Below are 24,251 nucleotides of genomic sequence, written 5' to 3' on the forward strand. Positions count from 1 at the left end.
AATGGGCATAGGTGGTCAGCAGCAGAGAAAACTAGACACTATTAGTAATCTACCGCAAGTAATAGCAGTAGACAGAGAAGTGACCACAGAGCCAAGCAGCATGGGATTCAAGTCCTGCCTCAGGTCCTTACTATGAGGTTTTAGGCCAGTGACTTAACATTTTAATGCTGTAGGCATTTTTTTTCCCTGAGGCAACTGGGGTTAAGTGACTTGCCCAGAGTCACATGGTAGGAAGCATTAAGTATCTGAGGTCAGATTTGAACTCAGGTCCTCCTGACTTCAGGGCTGGTACTCTATCTACTGTGCCAATTAGCTGCCCCTATGTAGATAATTTTTTTAATCCTTTAAATTGACCTTCATTGATAGTAGGAAATAATCTGGAGGAACTAGGTGGCACAGTATATAGAACTCCAGGCTTAGAGTCAGGAAGACTCAAATAAAGATTTCAAATACATACATACATACATACATATACAAATATATATATATGAAAAATGATTATATGTAATGAGGATAAGCTAGAAGCATTCCCAATAACATCAGGGGTGAGACAAGGATGCCCATTAACATACTACTATTCAATATTGTACTAGAAGTGTTAACTTTAGCAGTAAAAAAGAAAAAAAGAAATGGAAGGAATTAGAGTATCTATCACTATCTTTTTTTAACTATCACTCTTTGCAGATGGTATGATGGTATATTTAGACAATCCTAGAGAATCAACTAAAAAACTACTAGAAACAATAAAAAACTAGCAAAGTTGCAGGATACAAAATAAACCCACATTAATCATTAGCATTTCTGTATGTTACCAACAAAGTCCAGCAGCAAGAGACTGAAAGAGAAATTCCACTTAAAATAACTATAAAACTTAAAATATATAAAATATTTGGGAGTCTGTCTGCCAAGACAAAGCCAGGAACTATATGAACATAACTACAAAATACTTTTCACACAAATAAAGTTAGATCTAAACAATCAGAAGACTATCAAGGGTTTGTGGATAGGCTGAGCCGATATAATACAAATTAATTTAAAACAAAATTAATCTACTTATTCTGTGCCATACCAAACTGCCAAGAAATTACCTTATAAAATTAGAAAAAATAACAGCAGTCTGGAAGTATGAAAGATCAAGAATTTCAAGAGAATTAACCAAAAAAAAATATGCAAAGGAAGGTGGCTTAGCTGTACCAGACAGACCCTTTTGAAAAATGAGGATAAAGATATATCACCCATTTCCCAAAATGGTTGTGCAGATGGGATGATATAATTTTTTTCTAAATCACCTAGCATGGTGCTGCCATATATTGGGCGCTCTATGAATGTTTGCTGTTATTATTATCATAGGATAATAATTAGGGACCTTGAAGCCTCCTTATTTTACTGACAAGGAAACTGGTCCAGTGTGATAAAGTAATTTTCTCATAGTAAGATGGGTAATAAGTGACAAAAGCAAGATTTAAACTCGGTTCTTTTGACTCCAAAATAGTGCTTCTCCTACTCTACCAATTCTCTCAACAGAAAAAAGAAATCACAGGTTCAGTCCCTGTCCATATCCTTTCAAAGAATGGTAAAGTGGAAAAGTTTCTGAGTTTGGAAGCAGAGGACTTGGGCTTGAGCCCCCGCTAAGCCACCTATCATCCAAGGGATCTGGGGCAAATGGCTTCCCCTGTGGAGGCTTCAGGCCCTTCCCTGTACAATGAGAAGTTTAGACGAGGTGGGAGCCCCGAGGCCCCTTTGGATGATTGGTTTCTCTGATTTGTATGGGGGTTCTTAGTCAGGGGGAGTGAGCCATCTCCAGAGAGATGGAGGGACCCCGGCCCCCCAGAGCTCTGAGAGCGCAGGGGGCCTCTGAGGCTACAGCGAGGCGGGGCAAATGCTGGGAGGGGGCGGCTTAGAGTTCCCTGAGGCAGGGGTGTCCAGTGTCTCCACACTGGGGGCCCCTGCCTAGCAGAAACAGCGATCAGAGAAGTGGGGACGTCCCACTGCAAGTGGCATGATGTGGAGCTGACAGGGCCTGAGATCACAAAGCTCTCTGGGCTGCTCCAGTCACACATAGAGGGGCAACAAAGGGAAGGGGATGCTTAGTGCTAAGGAGGCTTCCTGAAGGTGAGCATTAAGCAGGATTTGGGAGGATGCAGAATGGTAATTAATAGAAAAAACACTGAATTTGGACTCAGAATGTCTGGATTTAAATCCTGCCTCTGCTCTACTCACTGTGTGACTATGGACAGTGGTGAAAGGGAAAGAACAAAGCAGTGAAATCACCCACAGGACTGACCGAATGCCCAGGTCTCCCAATGCATCCTTGTATCATGTGCAGAGAAGACCCTCCACCCTACTTAGCTTGAGGCAGGAGAGCAGCTCAAATAAGTGACCTATTGAAACTGGGTCCCATTGAGACAGTTCTGGGCCACAGTTGCCATGTACTTCCCAGAGCCAACTGTCTGTTTTTAACATTTTTAATCCACCATAGCTGCTTATTCCGACAGTGGATTATCCTCTATCTTCATAATGGGAAGATTAAAAGCAGGAGACCATCAAGGACCATCAGTCTATCTAGCTACTGAGAAGCGGCTTAGGTCAAAGCTCAAGCCAGTGGAAAACATGAAACTATTTCCCAGAATTTTGGGGGGTTTTTTTGTTTTCATTTTTGTTTTTTCAGTCAGTGGAGTCTAATGAGCCCCACATCCCTGCCACCGGCTCACACATGTAGGACAGAGCAAAAGTCATAGGATCATAGATTGAGGGCTAGAGGGGACCTCAGAGATCATCAGGACCTCAAAGATCATCAGGACAGTCTTAGAATGACAGATTTCAGACTAGAGGGGATTTTAAAAGTCATTATTGATGAGATCACTGCAGCCTAAGACACGACTCGGCCAGAGTCCTATGAGTAAGAAGCATGACCATCAGGAGTGGGGCGTGCAGAGCCAGTGTTCTCCCTCCTGTGCCCACCTGCCCTGCTGGGACTGCGGTGACCTGCTAGCCTCAGGGAAGACAGGTGATTCTGTGCCAAAGCACCAAGGGAACATTGATGTCTTTAAAAACACATCACTTACTTAAGAAATGCAGAAAGGAAGCATTGCCTGGTGAGCAGAGAGTCAGCCTCGGAGTCAGGGAGACCGGCTTCAGTGCCGGCCTCTGACACCTTCTGGCTGTGCGACCCTGGGCAAGGCACCCGGGCTCCCCCAGGGCCCAAGGCATCCAGGTGGGGAAAAGACCCAGGCTTCACTGACAGAAAGATACCCTCAGCCAGGAGCTCTCTGTACCAAGGACATCACTGGTCTGTAAATCACCAGTAAGAGGTACTATTTTTGAAGGCTATTGAATAATAGTATTCTGAATTTTCTGATGGAATCTAAGCTGCTGCTCCAGGCCCCTAGTAATCCTAACTCTCTCTGTCTCTCTCTGTCAGCTTCCATCTCTCTCTCTTTGTCTCTGTCTCATCTCTCTCTCTCTCTCTCTTTCTCTCTCTCTCTCTATCTCTCTGTCTGTCTCTGTCTCCGTCTCTCTGTCTTCATTAGAACAAAAGGGCCTTTTACCTTTTTCCGTGAAGATCTAGCTCTGACCTCACTAAAACAAGAGGACTTTTTCATGTGTACTTCATCTGAAATAAACCCAGTTCACAGGACCCCTTCCAGTGCCCATTTTACCTAACCCTTGCAAGATGCGCCTGCTTTGCCCATACTCGCATCCTTGCCCGCCCTCCCTTCTCTCTATAATTCCTGGCCCTGGTATCCCTAAGGGGGGGGGCCACAGGGTGCATCCCTCCCTGCCCTAAGTAAATGCCAGGGCTTGGTTTTGGGATGGCCCGAGCGTCCCCCACCACCATACCTGGTTTTAGGGTCTTAGGACTGATAATGGAGAAGGATGTGAGTCTGCAGGGGCATCTCAAGCCCTCTCCATGTGCCAGGTGGTGGGCCCTGCCCTGAACGGGGCCCACTGGGAGATCCTCAGTTCTCAGGCAACAAGGTTCTAATTTCTTGTGTCCCTGAACACTCTGCCTCCCCCTTCTCCCTAGAGCAGCATCTACTTGGTTATGGCGCATGAACTAAAGCCCTTTCTGAGAGACAAGGGGCAGGACCTTCAGCCAAAATGCTATTTTGTGACCCTTTCGTTGACACCTTCGTACAGCTCATCACACTGAGCCAGATGTGACACCCAAGGGATCGTTGGACGTGCGGTCCCAAGACAAAAGGGCCTCTGGACCCAGGCCAGCCCTGGGGGCTTTGCTCTCCCCATGAGCCATGCAAGAGGGCTGATCAGTTTTTAACCAAGGAGACAGATGCGGAGGCTGCCCAGTATCCAACAGCCCAGAGTAGCAAGCAGGCTGTCTCCCTCTGGCCAGGACTTACTTCTGTCAGCGGGCTATTTGATTGTAGAGAAAACAGTTCACATTCTCCTTGGAGGCATTAGAAATAGATATGAAACTGAACCAAAAACACCCCTGGAAAATGAAAAAGATTGCAGGGCTAAGCCCCAAACTCCTATTCCCCAAAGGTTTCTTTCTTCTTTATACTACTAACCCTGACCTCCAAGGAAATGCAGCTGTGTCCCCAAAATTCCTCCAGAATTCCACTGAGACAAGATGGAGACTAAAAAGCTGATTTATTAAGAGAGGACGGAAAGAAGGAAGGGAAATAAAACAAAATAAGGCACGGAAGATCAGAACTACTGAAATATAAAGAGGTGGCAAGAATATTCCTTTTAACCTTGTCTAACCCTGTCTGCAGAGTCTTATTCTCCACATTGGTTTCTGCAAGTAGCTCCTAGCAAAAAAAAAAAAAAAAAAAAAAGGTGGGCAAGGTGGGGGTGGAGAGTGCTGGAGTGCTGCTCCTGCTTCCAAAAGAAAATCATTTCTTGGAAAGAAAAGACATCTTGCAGGTTTCAGTTCTGTGCCCTTGGGAGGCAAAGAATAGCTTTCACTGTCATCTCAAGCAGCCAGGAACCCAAGAGAAGAGGATTGGACCAAAATCTGTTAGGTAGTATTAGGCAAATCACCCTCTCAGCCTTGGTTTCCTCATCTGTGAAATGGGGATAATGGTGACAGGGTGGTTGTAAGGGCCAAATTAAATACACTTGCAAAGCACTATATGAATGCTTGTTGTTATTGTTGTAAGTGCCAGTCACCATTTATTAAGCACAGAGCCCAGGAAATAGCGGGCACTGAGTAAGTGCTTATTGACTCTCTGGAAGTGGTCTGGCCAAGGGAGAGTCTCCTTATTTCTGAGGGGCAGGGAGGCGGTGTAGTGCAGAAAGGGCCAGATCTGGAGTCACCAAGACCCCTCACTCACTAGCCGTGTGACTCTGCAAGTCACTGCACGTGTCTGCCTCAGTTTCCTCATCTGTAAAATGAGCTGGAGAAGGAAATGGAGAACCATTCAGGGTCTTTGTGAAGAAAATCCTGAATGGGTTCACAAAGAATCTAAAACAACATAACAACCATGCCTTACCTGAGATAGTTTTTCTGGCTGTCATATCACATTGTCGATTCACATTGAACTTAGAATCTATTAAAGCTCTGAAATATTTTTCAGACTAATTTTTGCTAGCCATGTCTCCTCCAGCTTTTACTTATGAAAATGACTTTTTTTTTAACACTAGGGAAAGATTTGGGATTGGAGGGCAATTTCCTATTCAGTGATCAGAGAACTAATATGGTGATAGAGAGAGCGCCGGTCTCAAAAGCAGGATGGAAGGCCTGGGTTGAGGTCCCCCATCTGACACATGCTGGCTGTGTGATCCTTAACTCTAGGTGCCGTAGGCCAGAGTTTCTTAAACTTTTTCCACTCACAACCCCTTTTCACCCAAGAAATTTTTACATGACCTTGGGTATATAGGTATATAAAATAGGTAGACAAATCAAACATTTACTGATAATAAATCTTAATTTTATGGCCCCTACATGTAGTTACCAAACCCCATTTGGAGTCAAGAACCACAGTTTAAAAAAACTGGGCCCTACAGGACTTTCTAATACTCTAAGTTGCAAAGTGCTGACCTACACCTATATGGGTAGAGGGAGTTTCCTCATCTGGTAGTTCCCTTGACCAGTGAAATCATGGGTCTAGGTCCTATCCCTAGGTAAAGCTTAGCATTTATCTTCATCAGATTCCCTGTTATCAGATCTGGTGCAATTCAGCCCAATTTGAATCCTTACTCAATTATCCAGCCTTTAGCTAGCCCTCCCAGCTTTATATCATCTGCATATTTAGTCTATGTTTTGATCTAAGTCAATGCCAAACACCAGAGAATCAAGTGCAGACCCCCGGGGCCACTGCACTGAAGACCTCCTGCTGCTGGAAATCAAAATACCAATAACTTCTTTGAGGATCCCCATTCGACCAGTTCCATATTCATCTATTTTAATCACCATCTTACCCACATCCTTTCCCTTTCTTTATTACTCTGCTCTAAAATCCTGCCAGAAACTGAAATCAAGAGAACTGCCCTATAGTTTGCAGATTCAGGTCTCCTCCCTTTTTTGAAAATTTGAATATATGTAATTCTCTAGTCTGGCAAGAGCTCTCCAAGACTCCATGATTTTTCACAGGTCTCACAGACCTCAGCTCAGCAGTCACATCTGCCAGTTCTTTCAGTACCCAAGGGTGTATTTCATCTGGAATAGATGATTTGAATTGACTACAGGTAGCCAGGTCCTCTCTTCCTCTCTCATTCCAGCTCTGGGGTTTACTTCCCAATTAGCCATTTTTGTTCTTTCCCTTTTCATCTAAAGGTCACTTTCTTCAGTGGAGAAAATAGAAACAAAGTGAGAATTCATCAACTGCCTTTCTCTTTCTCATCATCCCTTCCTCTGCTCCTTAGCCTTTTTAGTTCTTTCTCTTTTCCACAATATAGTTTTGTTGTTGTTTTAATTATAAATAAAATCTATTTGTTGTCTTCCCAGTCTCAATTCATTCTGAGCTTTAGTGTTCCTGAGACCATCATTCATGTTCTTTTCCTTGCCTCTGTCTTCCGGGCGAAGCTTTTTTTAAAATCTGGGTTGGTAAGTGGATTCTTTAAAGATCCACATTAGTCTGTTTGGATAGCTCCTAGTTTCTTCCCTGTAGAATTTTTCCCTTTGTGTCATCAGAAATTCCCTCTTGAAATTTTTTCTGTCTCTTCCTGGGCTGATTTCTCCTATAGAATTTTTGCAAATAGCTGGTTTTCTCTCATGCTTGAGAGATTTAGACACATTTGTGGTGCTTGATCCAGGTTCCAGAACTGGTAGTTACAGTTCTGCTTATTACCTTTACAACTCTCTTGGCACTCAAAGCTGTTTTTTCTCTTTCCAAAAGCATCTGCTTCCCTCTGTCCAGTCCAAAGGATTTCCCCCTTTCTTAGTCTCTTACACTCAGAACCCCCAGCATCTCCCAAAGAAGCAAAAAGCCTAATCTACATATTTGATAAGAAATTATTTCTCTTCTTCCTGCCAATCAATTTACATATGTCAAGAGCCAGTTTGAGAAATGGTGGAACAAGTGATCAACAGGATAGATAGCACTTTAAAACACTTATTGAGTGACTACTGTGTTCACTGACTGATAAGAAGAAAAAAAGCATGGATATGATGAGTTCCTATCCTCATGAAGCTTACAGTAAAAGACAAATAAAAGACACCAAAACAAGTAACCTTAATCCACAGTTCTGTCACCAGTGCATTAGAGAATTCCAAAACAAAGTACCCTCAATGTGGTAGTCATACGCCATAGTCCTTATTGTCTTGGGCAATCAAGGATGACTTCTCAAATCAAAAGCAACAACAACAACAACAACAAAAAATAGCTTTTAAAAATGGTTTGTAGAAAAAAAAAGGGGGGGAAGATATTCAAGGTAATAACTTATATAGCCATTATATCACTATATAATTTATGTAGCCATTATTATACGTAAGGCACTGTGCTAAGTGCTTTGTAAATAACATTTGTTTTCACAATAACCCCAGAAGATAGATGCTGTTATATTATACCCATTTTATAGATGAGAAAACTAAAGCAGACAGAAGCCTCTTGTTCAGGATCACACATCTAGGAAGAATCTGATGTTCAAACTGGATTTAGATCTTCCTGAATCTAAAGCATAAGATGAAGGAAAGAGTTAAATATTGTTCCTAAAGCAAAAAGGTGTCTACATTGCAGAAGTGTCTCCATGCAGAACTGGAATCAACACCTCACCTCTTGGAATCCCTTCAGATTCAGTTTTAGTGCCATCTTCTCCCACATAAGATTTTTACTGATCCTCCTGTCCCTGAATTAATAATGCTTCTTCTACTGACTCTATAAGAATAATTTTTTTACTTATCTGTGCACATGTTCCCATGTTAAAAAGTAAACTTCCTGAGGACAGGGATGATTTCATTTTGTTTTTTTATATCCCAAACACCTAGAATAGTGCCTTGCACGTAGTAGGTATTTAACAAATGCTTGTTGAATTGAATTGGAAAGTCTGAGAGAATCTCATGTCTCTATGTATGGAAGCCTAGAGGTTCCACAAGCTGGAACAGTGAATTTGGAAGGAGAAAGTAGGTCCAGGGGAAAAGTAATAAGCTTGGTTTTGGTGAGGTTTAGGTTTGGGGGTTCCCTTTGGTCAGGAACCAAATGATGAGGTCTAGATTCAGGGAACCAACCTGAGATCAGGGTTCCTGGTGGTCAGGGAGTTAAATGATGAGATCTAATGGCAGGTTTGGGGTTCAGGGAACCAGATGGAGAGGTTTAGCTCCCCTACACCCCCTTTAGGATTAGCGCAAGGTTGGGAGTGTGAGAACCCCCTTCTGGCGCCACAGAGGTCCTTTGTAAAGGATTTTACGAACCCGAAAAGCTAGATTGATAAAAAGAGGTTTATTACTGGCATTGGGAAGTCAGCCTTTGCTATGCATGAACAGAAAGGCTGACTTCCTTAGTGGCAAGGTCGCGACAGGGGAGTAAAGTTTCTAGTAGAGAAATCCCGACAGAGAGGTATAAAGTTTCATTAGGGAAATAGGTGAGGGAAAGAGAGGGCGGAGGTTTCCTTGGCATAGCATGGCACAGCATGTTAGGACCTCTGAAAAGAAAGGGCTTAAGATTGGTTCTTTTATGATAGGAGCTTTGGCTACAAGCAGGCCTGCTCCATGGGGGCTGGGCTAGTGGGTGGAGTTCCCAGTGGCTCTTGTTATCTACAAGCTGGGATTGAGAACATTTTAGAATTGAATAGGGTTGGAATTCTCCAGCTCAGGACTGAACCAGCCCCACCTAGATAAAGCGCTTTATCTGACTCCCTGGGGCAGACTCTCACTGAGGCAGGGTCCAAGGAGATTTTCTCCTTCTGGGAGCTGCAATGCTTCACTGCATGGCTGTTCCCAGAGTCAGAGAGAGAGTTTGGGGCTCCCCTCGTCAGCTTCATCCATCTTTTCTGTTCTGTTCTGCGTTTATAACCATAAGAGGGTCTCATTTCTCTCAAATGAATTAGGCTAAAGACAGAGGGATGGGTGAGATGGCCTCAGGGGCTAAGGTTTCACTATCTTCATTATCATCACTGAAATTGTTACCCAGCCCCAGGTACCCAGGTGTGTAAAACAAGCATCCAAAGAAACCCTCACTGGTAACAGATGCTCATTTCCCGACTGCTGGGGCCTCAGCGTCACTGCTGGTTGCCATCATTAGCAGGCCTTGATTCTCTCTGTTTCTCTTCCAGGCCCCAATGCCTTCACTGAAGCTGTGACCTACATCCAGTCCCAGTATGAGAACAAGAACAAGTCCACCAACAAGGAGATCTATACACATATCACTTGTGCCACCGACACCAATAACATCCAGTTTGTTTTTGACGCGGTGACGGATGTCATCATCGCCAACAACCTCCGTGGCTGTGGACTCTACTGAGCCTCGGGACCCCCTGCCTGCCCTCGAGAGCTCCCCCGCCCTGTTCCGCCTCCTCTTCCCCTGCCCCTTCCCCTCCTTGGAACAAGAGCGTCTCCACCTTTCACATTATTCAGCCTTACAAAGAAGGAAGAATGGAGAGAGTGGCGCTGAGGGAACGGAAGGAGAAAACTCCTTCCTGTCCCCACCACTTACTCCCTCCAAGGCACATCATATCCAAGTCCCTCTCTGAGCCTTTGTTTTTCAGGTGTAGGAATGGCAGCCAGGGTCTGTGTGACTGGGCTGGGGTGCCAGTGCAGAGCAAGAGGGATTGAGAACAAGCAAGGAAGCCATTCATCCACCTCCCAGGCTCACTTTTAGCTTAATCTACTGAAATGTGTATTGTAAGGGTGGCTTCTTTGGAACTTCAAGTTGGAAAATTGCAGATTACTTGAGTACTGTTCTTTGGTTTGCTGCAGATTTGGAAAACTCCTAAGACAGAGTCTAGGCCTAAGCAAGCATCCCTCTGGTAGAGTTTCTTCCTAGCTGCACTATGGTGGTCCTTGTGTTTTAAGCAGGAAAAGGTCCGTATCTGGCAAGGATGTTGACCAAAAACAGAAGCAACCATTCTGCTCTTTGCTCACATCTCTCCTGCAGGACAGTTTTGGCCCCAAAGCCCAGGGAGATTTGGCCTTTCTGGAGCCTGTCAGACCATTAGGCAAAGTGTTCAGGACCTGGGCCTCCCCTCTGCAACTTCCCCTCCCCATCCACCAAGGCAACATGTCCTAGATTCCTCCTCAGGCCCTCAGAATCTTGTCCATTCGTTCCCCGGGGATTGCACCACCCCTACAGTTCAGGTCACCAAATGATTTCTGTTTCCCCGCCTGCCTCCACCTTTGGGTAGAATCATCCACATTGACAGCCTCTTTGCAGAAGGGAAGATGGTGAGGAGAGGGCAAGAAATGTTGAAATGTTGAGGCTCTGTTGACTCTCTTGTACTGGTTTCTTTTCATGGTAGAAGATGCTGAGAGGCTCCATGGAGCCCCATCCTGAGACCAAGTTCAGTCTTCAGCGGCTCTTTATGTTGAGAGGCCATAGGATAGAGTTGAGAAGTTGTAGATTGAGAAAAGAGGAAGGGAGGCAAGAGAGAGAAAGGAATGAGGGTCATTTAGAAAAAGCAAAGGAACTAGAAGAGGTAATAGTGGAAGCTCCAAGTTCCCTGCCCATTTTTCTAGTAGTATTATTAAAGCCACAAAGAGCTGCTTTTCTCAGGGGTTGTTTTCTCCCCTAATCTTATTCCTAGGAAGGTTGTTTATAGGATCTTGGGGGACTGGAAAGGGAGGGAGATGAATTGTCTTGAAATAGTGATTCATGAAAGTGTTCTGGCAGTTGTTGGCAGTGGCTTCCAAACATAGGAGCCTTATACTCCTATAGGAGCAAATGGATCTCCCTGTGCCCAGTCAGAATGCATGGAGAGAACCTTACACCCCAGTGCCATCCCAATGTTGTCATGGGAAACCAATGAATTAATTACCAGTCTTTCCAGGCTTCTGTTTCACGGGGAGTGCAAGAGGGATTGAGGGATGGCAGGATTCAAAATCCCTGCACAATTGCCCCTCCAGCTGGAAGGGGAAGGGTTGAGATGTAAAGTATTCCTAAGAAGTACCTAGAAAGAACAGCCCCGTGCCCAAGTCTCTTGCAGAAGGACTTGGTCATGGGGCCATGGCTTCTTTCCCCAGCCAAGCAGTCGAGAACCAGGACTTAAAAGCTGGGACACTTGGTCCGTCTGGAACTCCCATCTTCCTGGTGCCAGAATCCCCTCCCTCCCCCCCCCCCCCCCCCCCCCGCACCTCAGAGAGTGGGTCCAGTGGAAGCCTGGGAGCTCAGTTAGTGTGCAAAATGAATGGATCCCTGTAGGGACAGGCCTGTGGTCAGCTCTGGGCCGTGGCAGCATATTTGCTGCTCTCTAGGCCACGCTTGGTGTCACTGACCGGAGGAACCCTCCTGGGGCTGGCTGACAACATTTAACCAGAAGACCAAGGGTTGGAGTTTGACCCTTGGGAAGGTTGCTGCTGGTGGCGGTTTGTATGCAGTCCCTCCATGTCACAATACAACCTTATACCAGTTCCTGCTGCTGTAGAAATAGCCCCATCAGCAGCTGGTAGTAATAGCCCCATAGGAGAAATATTCCACTCATATTCCTCTCAGGGACTGAAAGCCTGGATTTTGCCCTTTGTGGAATTTCAAGCCCTTGGTTCTGAGGGGGGCAGCCCCAGAAAAAGCCCCCAAAGAAGCAGGACTGCTCTTCCCTGGTTCCTCCGTGTTTGCTGAGTGCTCTTTGGCCCCTCCTGTGTCCTTGCTGGTCTAGTTTGGAAATAGAGGAGATAGTTTAGAAAGTCTGCACCAGAGGCGGAGACTGGGGTCTCTGGGGAGCCACCTCAGTGCCAAAGTGCCGTGGGCCTGGTAGCCGAGAGGGGTCCTTTCTCACCTGTCTCCTCTCCCTCCTCCTCCCCTGTGCTGTGGCTGCCTGAACCCCCTGGGCCAGGCAGGATGTATGTGTGAAGAAAGTGAGCCTTCACTGAGTGCCTGAAGTTTCTTCCCTGTTCCCCTGTCCTCCCCTTGGGCCCAGCAGTCGGTGGCTCCTGCTGTCCATGGACAATCTGAATGAGCTTCTAAAAGCCTCTCTAGTGCTAATAACTCCTCCTTGGGATGAGGCTCCACCCTAAGGCTGGGGGAGATGTAAGAGGAAGTGGGAAAGGACAGGCTTGTTCCCTTAGCCTCTCTCTCCATGCCCATCCCTCAGCGTGGGCCCTGAGAGAAGCAGCAGGGCCTAGGAGAGCAAGCAGGGGGTCCAATCCAGTGAGCGGGCTCCGGCTCTTGGCTGCTCCAAGGCAACCCCCTCCCCTTCTCAGTGTCTACCCCAGCCACATAAAGCAGGAGGACTACAGCGGGGCTTATATTCAGCCCTGACCTTGTATCGCCCGGTGTGGCCAACAGAGGGTCAGCCCAGAGTCAGGGATGGAGTCTCCCTTCTGGCACATGCCAGTGTGTGACCGGGCAAGCACCTTAGGCTGAGAACCCCAAGTAATTGACCCTCTTGAGATTAAATTACAAATTAAGTTTCCATATCCAGAATACCAATAACCTCCCTGTTCTGAGGTTCTGGTTTGGGCCCCCTGTTCTGGGCCTAACTTTTGGGGTTCCCCTCCCCACTTTCCTGGGCTGCCATTCTTACTGCCCCCTTTCCCTGGGACGTTTCCCAGGCCCTCACTGGACACATGGCAGCTCCGGTCCCTGAGGGGGCTCCGCTTTGGACTGCTCACCTCTACACCTTTGTCTCTGGGTGTCCAGTCTTCTCTGGCCCTCAGATCCTCATCTGGAAAAAGCGGTTGGATGGGCTGGTCCCTGACCCCTCACCCTCCTTGCTACGGCCCGGCCCCCTTTTCAGAATCTTTCTTTCGCTCCGATATAAGCTCCAGTACGCCCCCTTTACTTCCCAGCTGCCAGTTTCGAGGCTCCTGGGCCCATCGGGCCCAAGCTCTGGTAGAGAAAAGGTGTCTGTGCCGTCAGCTAGCCTGGCTTTGTTTCCCAGGACACAAACACCCACTTAATAACTCAGTAATTACCCCCCTCACCACAGACGGTATAATTACATACTCGCCCAGGAGGAATAATGACACTGAGCCTGGTTATTTCTGTCATCAAAATCAGGACGATCACAAGAGCCCGGGGGCTCTGTGGGGCCCCGGCTCAGGCTCTGTGGGGGCGGGGCTCCGTGGGGCCCCGGCTCGGGCTCTGTGGGGGCCTGGCTCCGTGGGGGCCCCACTTGGGCTCCGGGAGCCGGCTTTGCCCGTGCCCTGTGCCTGCAGCTCCCCATGCAGGGTCCAGCTCTGTAATTACCCGATGGTTGGTGACAAGGAGCCCTCCCAGCTCTGGGCACTGACATTTCAGAGGGATGGATGGTTAACCACCACTGCCCCTTCTCTGGTTACGGGCTGAATGACCTATGTGGCTCTCACGCTCCGTGAAGGGCTGAATGGCTCCAGGGTGGGCCCTCTCTCAGGGGAACTTGGGGTTTGGGAGTCTGGAGGGGTCAGTTCTTTCACAACCAAAAGCATAACTCTAATAGCGGCGTTTTAGGACCCTCACAAGCCAGCAAAGTGAGGGTCAGGGAAATCTTTGAAGTGAATGGCATCCTGGAGCCAGAGACTGCAGTATTTTTAAATGTTCACTAGGAGAACTTGGGACTTGATTTATCTTTCTGTTGATTATCTAGACTTCAGAAAGTGATGGAGAAAACATTCATTATTTAGATTAAAAGTGTGTCCTGTGAACATTTTTTAAATTGGAGAGCTGATTGTTAATGTTACTAGCATGCCCTTATTCGTTGTGTTCCTCGGGACTTTACCATACTTCTTGAGGGTTCAGTTTCCTTCTTTGTTGAATGAGGAGGTTAGTCTAGATGACCCGAAGTGAGTTCCAGTTCTAGGTGAACCATCCTGTGATGCATGACATCATATAGGTCTCCATCTTCTTAACGCTTAACATGGTTCAGAAGAAAGAGCACCTGCAGTGGAAGGTGTTCTGAATCCAGAACTTTCTGAATCTCCAGGCAGAAGCCTGGAGAAAACCCCACGGCCAAGGCTTACTTCAGACCTGTGTAAGCCTGGCCAAGTCCCAACCTCTCTGGGATATCTGTAAAGTGAGGAGAGGCTTCCATTCCGTGGCCACAAAGATCCCTTTTCGCCAGGGACCCTACGAGACATCCTTGCACACGAACGGGAGAGTGTTGAGCCTGTTTTCTCAAAAGATAAAGGAAAAGGTTGAACTCGATGAATTTCAAGGTTTGACCTTGGTTGGCTTTGATCAAGTCCCCTGGTCCGGAAATTTCAGCTCATCAGTTTGGGTTTTCTTTAGGGATGCTTGATTGGAGCACTGTTGTTTTGGAGAGGGAAAGGTGAGAGACTAGGTCAAAAAATAGGGGTGAGCTAAAGCCAGCTAAATACCAGGAAGTCAATTGTTAAAATTTCAGAGTGGGTCGTTACAGCTTGGAGATTGGTAAATGCTCCATATCAGGGCTCAATTTATTGTTTTGTTGATTGTCTAAACTTAAGAAAGTATTGGAAAAATGTTAACAATGCAGATTTACAAAAAGTTGTTTAACATTTACTGGCATTCTCATAGAATGAACTTGGAGATTTACCCAGTTGTCATGGGAGGAAGGAGATTTGGGTGTCTTTATCAGCATCTTTAAAGCATCTTTTTACATTAGAACCTAATGCTTTGCCAGTCCACTCTTACTCCTTACCCCTTACTCTCCAATCCATGACCCAGGTAGGAAAGTAGGTGAAACCAACCCTTTTAAAATCAGCTTGTCTTGGGCAGTGCCTTTGAGCAAATTTGCTCCAAAGCTAAAGATGCCATGGAAGCCAGAGGTGAATTTCTGTCAAAGTGCCGAATGAATGACAGCTGAGTGATTTGGCAAGTTAGGGGATGCCCCAAAGTGTGAAATGGGGTCCGGGATCGAGCCCAGCTTCCTAGGGTAACCGGGCTTTCTCTCGGGGTTTTTGAACATTAGACCTTCAGCAGTGGGGCAAAGCCCGAACTAGCCACAGAAAACAGCCACCTTGGAGTAGTTGTCCAGCCACATAGAAGGGACAAAGCAGGCAAGGCATTATGAGTGGGGAGGTGAGAACTAGACGTGAAAGGAAGGCAGGGAATGAGGAATGCCGTTGGCCTACGGTTTGTGAAGGCTTTTATCAGCATCGCCTCAGCCCAGGCCTTTTCCCTCTCTCTGCACATCCCTTACTAGAAGAGTCTGGCTTGGGGACAAAAGTCAGACTCGGGAGAGAACAAGAGCCGACTATAATTCACCCTGAGGAACTCAAGGGGAGGATCCAGTCCGACCTCCTCTTCCTTCCCTTCAACATGCCAGTCAAGGGACAAAGCTCCCGGCCCCTCAGACCACCCCCGCCCTGCACCTATGGGTCAGTTCTGTGACCACTTTCAGTTTGGGGGAAGCGCTCTTTGATGTCCTTACCCACCCATGCCCAAGGGCAGTCATATTTCATAGTAAGATTATTAACTGGGCTTTCTTGGGAAAGAGGGTGGAAGTTCCTATTCTGTCAGGACGTGGGTACATCTTTCTTTTCCTCCCCACTAGCACTGCTTACCCCATCCTTGGCTATTTAGGCATCGCACCCAAGAGATGGCTACTGACTCTCTTAGGGCTTTTTTAAACCCCATAACTACTCAAGGATCTCCCAAAACTCAGGAAAGGCATCAGATACCAGCCTTGACTCCAGGACCTCATCCTAGGTCTGATAAAGTCTAAGATTGACTAATAACAGAATGGAGATTCCTATAACAAGGATGACCCCACAAAATGATCTTATACACCCCTTGACCTCCTCAAAATTCAGCTCCTAAGTCGTCCAACATAGGGTTTGGAGATCTCCAAGGTTAGTGATTCCACAAGCTCTGAGTAGTTCTATCTAACCCACATCCTTCCTTCTGTTCATCTCTTCTTATTCTGTTCTTGTATGTTGCTTAGCATACTCCAGAAATAAACCCTCATTTCCATGAATATTATCATGAAGTCACCCTTGTCTTCTGTCCTTCAGGCTAAATAATTCCAGACCCCTCATGTTTTCGAGAAGGCAGAAAGAGAGTGGGAGATGTATGTAGCCTTTCTTCTCTTTTTTTGGCTTTTCTCTGGCTCTTCATGGAGTAAATTTCCTCTAGCCTGATCACTGACTCCAGGAGGCAAGAGAAGAAATCCAGAATCTAAATGCAAAGTTGCTGGGTGGGAGGAAGCACTGCAGAACTTGTTTGGCTACTTGCAGAGACAGAGTCGATTCTAAGTATGTAAAATAGACACTTCAATGAGCATATTCCATCCCCAGGCTGCACTTGAAGAAGCTGACCGTACAACATCGAAAAGACAGAGTTGTAGTCTGAGGGAAATCAGACCCTAGAAAGACCAACTGAAAAAGGATATGAGAAAGAAATACTTAGCACTGTCGGAGATCTAGAAACCGCGTTTCCTGTTGCTCCCTGGCATTTGGCCTTTGCCTCTCTGCCTCTAGACAAGAATTAAGAATCCACTTAATAACTACTCTTAGGATTTCTTGCTACACAGGTCTCCTCCTCGGGATAGCGCTGAGAGTAGCATCCCTCTCATAAAAGGCACCAACCAAAAGGTCTTGAAAGCCCAGAAAAGGCAGGGAAAAGGGAAGAAAAATCATTCTTTATTCCAGAGCTCAAAGCTTTTTATTTGATCTATTCTGAACATTAATCCTTGCCTTGTAATGAATGGATAAAAAAAAGGGAAAGGTTGTGGCCAGGAGAGGGTTCCCTCTACGAGGGAGCTGTTCTCTCCTGCCCTTACACCAAGGTCAGCCTTAAGCTAATCTCATTCTCCTTTCTCAGTAAAGGCTGGCAGTTCCATTAACCAATGGCACAGTTTTTGCATAACTTCTTCCTATCCCTCTTCCTCTCTTCATCTCTCTCTTTCTTGAAGATCTATTCTCAATCTGAGCTTTTCTCAGCACTTTTCCCCTTCTCCCCTGCTCCATAGTTCAGTAACTGTTCCTAGTATCCCTATAGGGAGAGTCCCTGCCATCCTGGCTTCCCGACCCTTGGTATTTCCCCAGTCAGTGGACACTGCCCAGCTTCCCACCAGAAACACAAAATGCCAGCCAGCTGATGGAGTTATCTCACTCTTTGGCAAAGCCTTCTCCTGTGGGCACAGTCTTGCTCTATCCACCAGCATCCCCACCCAATCTGTATTAACTGTAATTTTGTAAGATGAGTGACTCTTTGGTTTAATAAATCTTTAGTTACTGTAATAATTTATTGGCTGTCCATAATGTATTTATTAGTCCCCACATGTTAATAAAGTGCCAGCTCTTTCCTAGTGTGATCATGTGTGTTTGTGCTCCCCCTTCCCCTTATCTCCCTTCTTTTTCAACACAGTCTGATCCCTGGAGAGTCTCCTGGTGAGATGGCTGGTCCAAATGTATCATTCAATCATCTCATTCAGAAAGCAAGGCTGGAGGCCATGGTGGGACACCAGAAGAAAACTAGCCTAGGAGACAAAACCCGGTGTGTGGGCCTGGCTCTGCTTAACAAATATTTGTGTGACTTTAAGCAAACAATTTAGCACCTTTGGGCCTCACTTTCTTCAACTGCCAACTTTCTACTTCAAGAAGCTACAATTTCATCAATGTGGATACTTCTTCCATCAATGTAGATCATTATGTACCTTTGTACTGTCACTTGTGGCTATGCCTAAAAGGAGCCATCATTTGGTAGTTGGTCTTCTGAGGATGGGCTCTCCAGCTGTGACTGGTCTGAGGATGGGCTCTCCCGCTGGGGCTGCCTGAGGGATGGGCCTAGTGTAACTGGTCTGGAGGATGGGCCTTCGCTGGGGCTGTTGAGGATGGGCTCTTGCTGGGGCTGGTCTGAGGACCCCAGCTGGGGCTGGCCCTGAGGATGGCCCCCAGCTGGGGGCGGGTCTGGGATGGGCCTCCAGCTGGGCTGGTCTGGGATGGGGCCCGCTGGGCTGGTCTTCTGAGGATGGGGCCTCCAGCTGGGGCTGGTCTGAGGATGGGCTCTCCAGCTGGGGCTGGTCTGAGGATGGGTTCTCCAGCTGGGGCTGGTCTGAGGATGGGCTCTCCAGCTGTGGCTGGTCTGAGGATGGGCTCTCCAGCTGGGGCTGGTCTGAGGATGGGCTCTCCAGCTGGGGCTGGTCTGAGGATGGGCTCTCCAGCTGTGGCTGGTCTTCTGAGGATGGGCTCTCCAGCTGGGGCTGGTCTTCTGAGGATGGGCTCTCCAGCTGGGGCTGGTCTTCTGAGGATGGGCTCTCCAGCTGGGGCTGGTCTTCTGAGGATGGGCTCTCCAGCTGTGGCTGGTCTTCTGAGGATGGGCTCTCCAGCTGTGGCTGGTCTTCTGAGGATGGGCTCTCCAGCTGTGGCTGGTCTTCTGAGGATGGGCTCTCCAGCTGTGGCTGGTCTTCTGAGGATGGGCTCTCCAGCTGTGGCTGGTCTTCTGAGGATGGGCTCTCCAGCTGTGGCTGGTCTGAGGATGGGCTCTCCAGCTGTGGCTGGTCTGAGGATGGGCTCTCCAGCTGTGGCTGGCCTGAGGATGGGTCTCTTCATCTAAGATGACAGTCACATAATTCATTTTCTGTCCTGTTGCTGGAGCTTTGCTAACATAGCAGAATCTACTTAGTAGAATCTTGAGGAATTGAGGGCCTCTTCCCCATAACTCCAGGAAGTACTACTGTTAATATGTGTCCTCCCTACCTCACAGGGATGTTGTGAGGATTAAATGAAATAATGGATGCTGACTAATGCAAGAAATGTTAATTATTTTGTAATCAAAATGTTCTACCTAGTGATTGTGAAAAGTTAATATACTTATTTAGACAACCATGGATAGGGAGGGGCAAAATCCTTCCCTAGATTGTCTTTTAGCTTAATTTTTAGAGTTTGGATGGGTTGATCTAAAGGGGGATGTCTGCTGGATCATAAGTAAACAAAATAACTGGTGATATGACTGAATGTCTTTAAAAATCAATAACTGCTAAGACTTGCTTTTAAATATATTTTGTGTATACTTACACCTGCAAAAAAAAAAAAAAAAAAAGTTAGATCTATGTCTGTCTTTTCTGTCTCTGCCTTTCACTTGGTCTTGATGTGGCCCATTTTCCTCAAACTTCAGCTGGCTCCTACTCCCTACTTTGGACCACCCTCCCAACCAAAAAAAGAAAGAAAGAAAGAAAAGAACCCACGTATTTAAGTACAAGAGAAAAAAACAATATATATTTCAATATAATTTTAAAAGGATTTCTGCTCTATCCTTAGAGGAAAGGCAAGGAGCAGATTGCAGCATAAATGTGGGTGTCTAGGGGTTTAGGGGAGATGCTAAAACCTTCTAACGTATGGCAGTTTGGATTTTAAACTCGAGGTAGTCCAGGTTGGCACAGTCTGATTATCAGGAAAAAGGAAAGACCTCTGAAGGAGGGTTATCCAAATGTACAATGGAAATAGGGCTGGAGAATCACTAGGCTTCTCAAAATCAAATCCCATTGGTAGGATGTTATGAACAGCGAGGTTGGCTTGGATGAGGTTGTTTCCTGCATCACTTCTCCCTGTTTATACTGAAGTCCCTGTCCTGAGTTCCATCCTGAAATAGGCCCAGTCCCCTGACTCGGGGTCCCTAGAATGTTTTTCACTGGTTGTTCAGTGAAGACTGAGGCTTTTCTGTGGGATGGAGAGCTCAGATCCTAAAAAAAAAGTTTTTAGCCTGCAAAGTAGATGTTGATTTTGTCCAATGTTCCACACATGAGCAACAAAGCAACCTGCTGAAACCTGAAATTCCCAGCTAAATGCCAATTATCAGACACTGTGGCTCTCAGACCTCATTTTCTGAATGGGTTCCATCAACAAATGAGTCATCGAAATGCAGAGTGCCTCCCTTTGATTAATGGGCTCATGAAAATTGCGAAGGGACCCTTTCAGAAAACCTGAGAGTACAATTTGCTAATTGACTCTAGACAGGTAATAAGATGATATGCTTTTTTTTTTTAATTAGTCTATGGAGTAAATGTTAACTACTATTTACTATTTGTTAATGATTCTACAATAATGCCGAATTTCAAATGAAATGACTCTGCAGGGGTAGTTAAGAGTGTAATATGCTTCTCTATAAGCTAATAAGGATATGGGCAATATCCCATGATTTCTCTGATTATCTAAGCAATAAGGTGAAAGTGCAAACAATTAGTCAAACAAAGGAACAACTGGCAAAAATCTTTTAGAGCCAGTTGGAGCTTCCCTGGCTTGAAAATTTTCAGTGGTTCCCTACTGCCTCCAAAATAAACCATAAATTTCCTCCACCTAGAATTTAAAGCTTTCCTCAGCTCAATTTGACTCTAGCTACCTTTATAGATGATTTGATATTACTCCCCTTCAAACACAGTAAAAGTTAGCTGGATTTACTAGCTTTTTCTCAAACTGGACAAGCAGTTTCTGGGCCTTTAATCTGGCTGTTCACCCCATTCCACCCTCTCTCCCTCCCCAACCACCTGTCTCTTCCTTTCTGCTCTTTTAGAATCCCAGGCTTTTTTAAAGCCTCAGCTCAGGTACCATCTTCTTTGCAAAAATTTTCTAAAATTTCCTACTTGCTCCTACTTCTTTGAATTAGGATGTGTGTACACCTACACTACTAGAATGTCAGTATTGGATTTTTTTTCTTCCTTTCTTTTGCTTTCCTTTTCTTGTTTTTGCACATCTCTGGTATCTTGCCCAGAGGAAGCATTCATGAAATAAATTGTAAGGAAGATCTAGGGAGAGACTCCTCTGTGCCACTAAAAGGCTTCAGAACAAGGATTTATGTAGAGGAAATGGTAAGATCATTTTAATAAATCAGAAACTTACCTGCCAGGCTGTATTTTCAGGCATTGCTCTGGGGCAAGTTTTGTTTAGCTCACAAATTTTAGCAACTCAGTTGAATGTTGTTCTTTATAGTTTGCTGAGCTCTTTTCTCTCCCCAAAAGTGTGTTGTTCTCACTTACATTTTGCAGATGAAGGGGACAGAGGTGGAGCAGGGAGGATGGAATGTCCAGATCTTAGAGCCAGGATTTGAATTCAGATCGAGATTACTTCATGCAGTTTTGCATGCAGGTTACTTTGTTTAGCAAAGTAGCAAAATAGCAAAGAAGCACTTTTAGCAAAGTGCTTGCTTATCTGTGGATGGTAATGGGCAAAGCTGCTTGAGGAGGGAGAGAAGCATCCTCTTTGTTGACTCTAAACTATGCCCACTGTGGTCTTTGTTCAAGGGCTTTAACTAATTTTAACCAATTTAAATTTAATCCAAATCTCCAGCCCTGACCTTGACTCTAAACCTCCTGCAAGCAATACAATATTAATTTCACAATTGAAGCTAGAGACTTCAAAATAGTGGGAGATGGAAAGGGATGGGGAGAGGGAAGCCATCTGATAACTTCCAATTTTAACTGTTTCTTCTTGATATATTTTGTTATTTTTATGATGCTGAAGAATAAGTGTTTTCATTACCCTATAAATTTGATACCTTGGGGCAAAACCCTGATTGCCCTTCCCTAGTTACTGCTCCATTAATTGTGCAATTCTTTGGAATGATGTTGTCTGTACAGAGGCAGAAGCAGATGAAAGGCTTCTGGATCACAAGTTCTAGCTAGAAAGGCTTCTTATTCTGTTTTCATCAGGGTCTACTTGATTTTTTTTTCAATGTCTTCAGGAGAATTTTGTATTTGAGGGTGTCATCCTAATAGCAATTGAAAATGCCTATTTCATATTTAATAATGTTTATAAATCACATTTTCCCCTCCAAATAATTTGTGTAAAAATGTTTTTGTATGTTAGAATTTAGTTTCATGATTTTCTGAACTTAAAAAAAAAAAGAAAGAAAAAAGAAATCGATGATTAATAACAGCTAACATTTATCCAGCACTTGTTAACTCCCGAATCCTCAGGGAAGTCAGGGCTATTATTGTCCTCATTGTACAGATGAGAAAATTAAGGCAGACAGAAGTTAAGTGACTCAGGGTCACACATTGTCTGGGACAGTGGGAGCACGTTCAGCAGTCTTCACTGCAGCAGCACCTTTCTGTAACTTGCATGTAGGTGATAAGCTACACTATGAACATATTCAGGAATGGTGTCCCCATAGGTTTAACAATATATCGCCCTCTCAGTCTTGCAAGCTTCACCTCATGGCTGAAGTTGGGTCGGTGACTTTGTCACCGACAATTGAATTAGAGGAACTCAATTATGATTTATGTGAATGTGATGGAGTGGATAGAGAGCAGGCCTTAAAGTTAGGAAAACTGCTTCTAGTTTTGCCCCTAACAGACTTGCAGTGTGATCCTGGGCAAGTCAAAGTAGCTCAGAAAGCTAAATTAAACGTGTTAATCAGAAGCAGAGGAAATAACCCTTTTTTAATCACCTCACCTCCCAGCTCCCCAAGTCAATAAAATCACAGGAGCTGTCCAAAAAATAAAAAAGTCTGCTAATCAATCCAAAATATAATTCAAGAATCTGAATTTATATGTGTTCAAACTCTTGGCTTTTGATAAATCAGTATGTTACTTTTCATTTCACTGACACAACCTAAAATGTACTATTTTCTCTTTTGATCAAGCAAGGCAACAGAAACTTGTTTCTAGTCTCTCAGGAACGTACGGGAAGGCTCCTGCCCTTCTCTGTTCTAAGACCTTTGAGGCCTACTTGAGCAGACAGTCAACCTCTTTTTTTCCCCCCAGAGTTCAGTCCAAGAAAGACAAAAGAGTTAGGTTGTGTCTGTGGGTTTATTCCTCCTAAGTAGGTGCACAGGTATGCATGGGAGCACAGTGGAACTGAGCTCAAGGTGGGAAGGGATTAAAAAGTCAAAAATCAGAGTTTGGGGTGAGGAGTGATCACAGAGTGGTCTTATCAGGTCCTCCCTGGAATGGGTTGTTGTTCTGAACTGGGAGCTGATATGAATCAGATGGAGCTGGTTACCTAACAGGGAAGTTCAGAATACCAACACCATAAGAAACTTCAAGTGCAGGAATACTGCAAAAAACTTGCACAACACCCAGCTTAAGGAATGCTTCTTCCATCTGATTCCCAGGTCAGTCCAGCCTCCTCTGAATAGTAAGGGAGCTCTAGCAAACCAAAGTGACTAGTACAGTCATTAACCATTCCATTTTCACAACAGAAATATCCCCCCAACCTAATTTAGATTAAAAGTGACCAAAAAAGGAATAAAGAAAAGAGGCAAGCTGGTACGATGGTAAGACCCACTGAATCTGGAATCTCAGGACCCGAGTTTGAATTGTGATTCTGCCACTTACTGTGTGACCTTAAACAAGGCAAGGATCCTTCCTCTGGGAGGAAGCTGAATGAGTTGTTGGCCTGTGAGGTTTCTCAGAGCCCTAGAGGGCCGGCCCTCGGAAGGCAGCAGATTCTTCCTTGTGAAGACAGGTACCTTCCTCTTCTGGTCTAGACCTATACTGTCAGTGCATCTCTGCTGTGGAGTCACTGTGATAGTTTTGTCGTATATCTTCCTATTTCACAATTTTTCTTCGCGAATGTAAAGTTAGTACCATGTGGGCACTATAAGTGTTATTTCTCATTCTTTTGAAAAATCTATAATATATCAATATTCCATTTTTTCCCGAGGGAAATGATTGGTGTATAGAACAGTTTGGATGATGGAGGGTCTGGAGGATGAGAAAGTTGTCGGTTCAGTATTTATTTCATGTGTTAAATGAAGAGGAAGTAGGGCCCTGGACGCAACTGGTCCGATCATATCACCATCACTTTGAGCAAAGGCACGCTGCTACACACACTCCGGAAACGCCAGTGGCTCCCTATTACCCCT

At 45.3% G+C, this 24,251-nt stretch overlaps 1 protein-coding gene across 2 annotated transcripts in view; it reads left to right on the forward strand.

The window, feature by feature from the left end:
• The window catches only part of GNAO1 (G protein subunit alpha o1), a 251,196-nt gene that overhangs the window by 220,011 nt on the left and 6,934 nt on the right, over positions 1 to 24,251 (forward strand). The window contains exon 8 of one of the 2 annotated variants that reach the window (XM_003757263.4): positions 9,676 to 17,752. The exons of the other annotated variant lie outside the window; for it this stretch is intronic. Within the exon in view, the coding sequence (XP_003757311.1) occupies positions 9,676 to 9,863 (188 nt within the window). The 3' untranslated portion in view covers positions 9,864 to 17,752. Of the gene's footprint in view, positions 1 to 9,675; positions 17,753 to 24,251 lie in introns of those variants that run through there. 2 annotated transcript variants of the gene reach the window in all.

The sequence above is a fragment of the Sarcophilus harrisii genome, chromosome 2 (genome assembly GCF_902635505.1).
Source record: "Sarcophilus harrisii chromosome 2, mSarHar1.11, whole genome shotgun sequence".
NCBI classification, from domain to species: domain Eukaryota; kingdom Metazoa; phylum Chordata; class Mammalia; order Dasyuromorphia; family Dasyuridae; genus Sarcophilus; species Sarcophilus harrisii.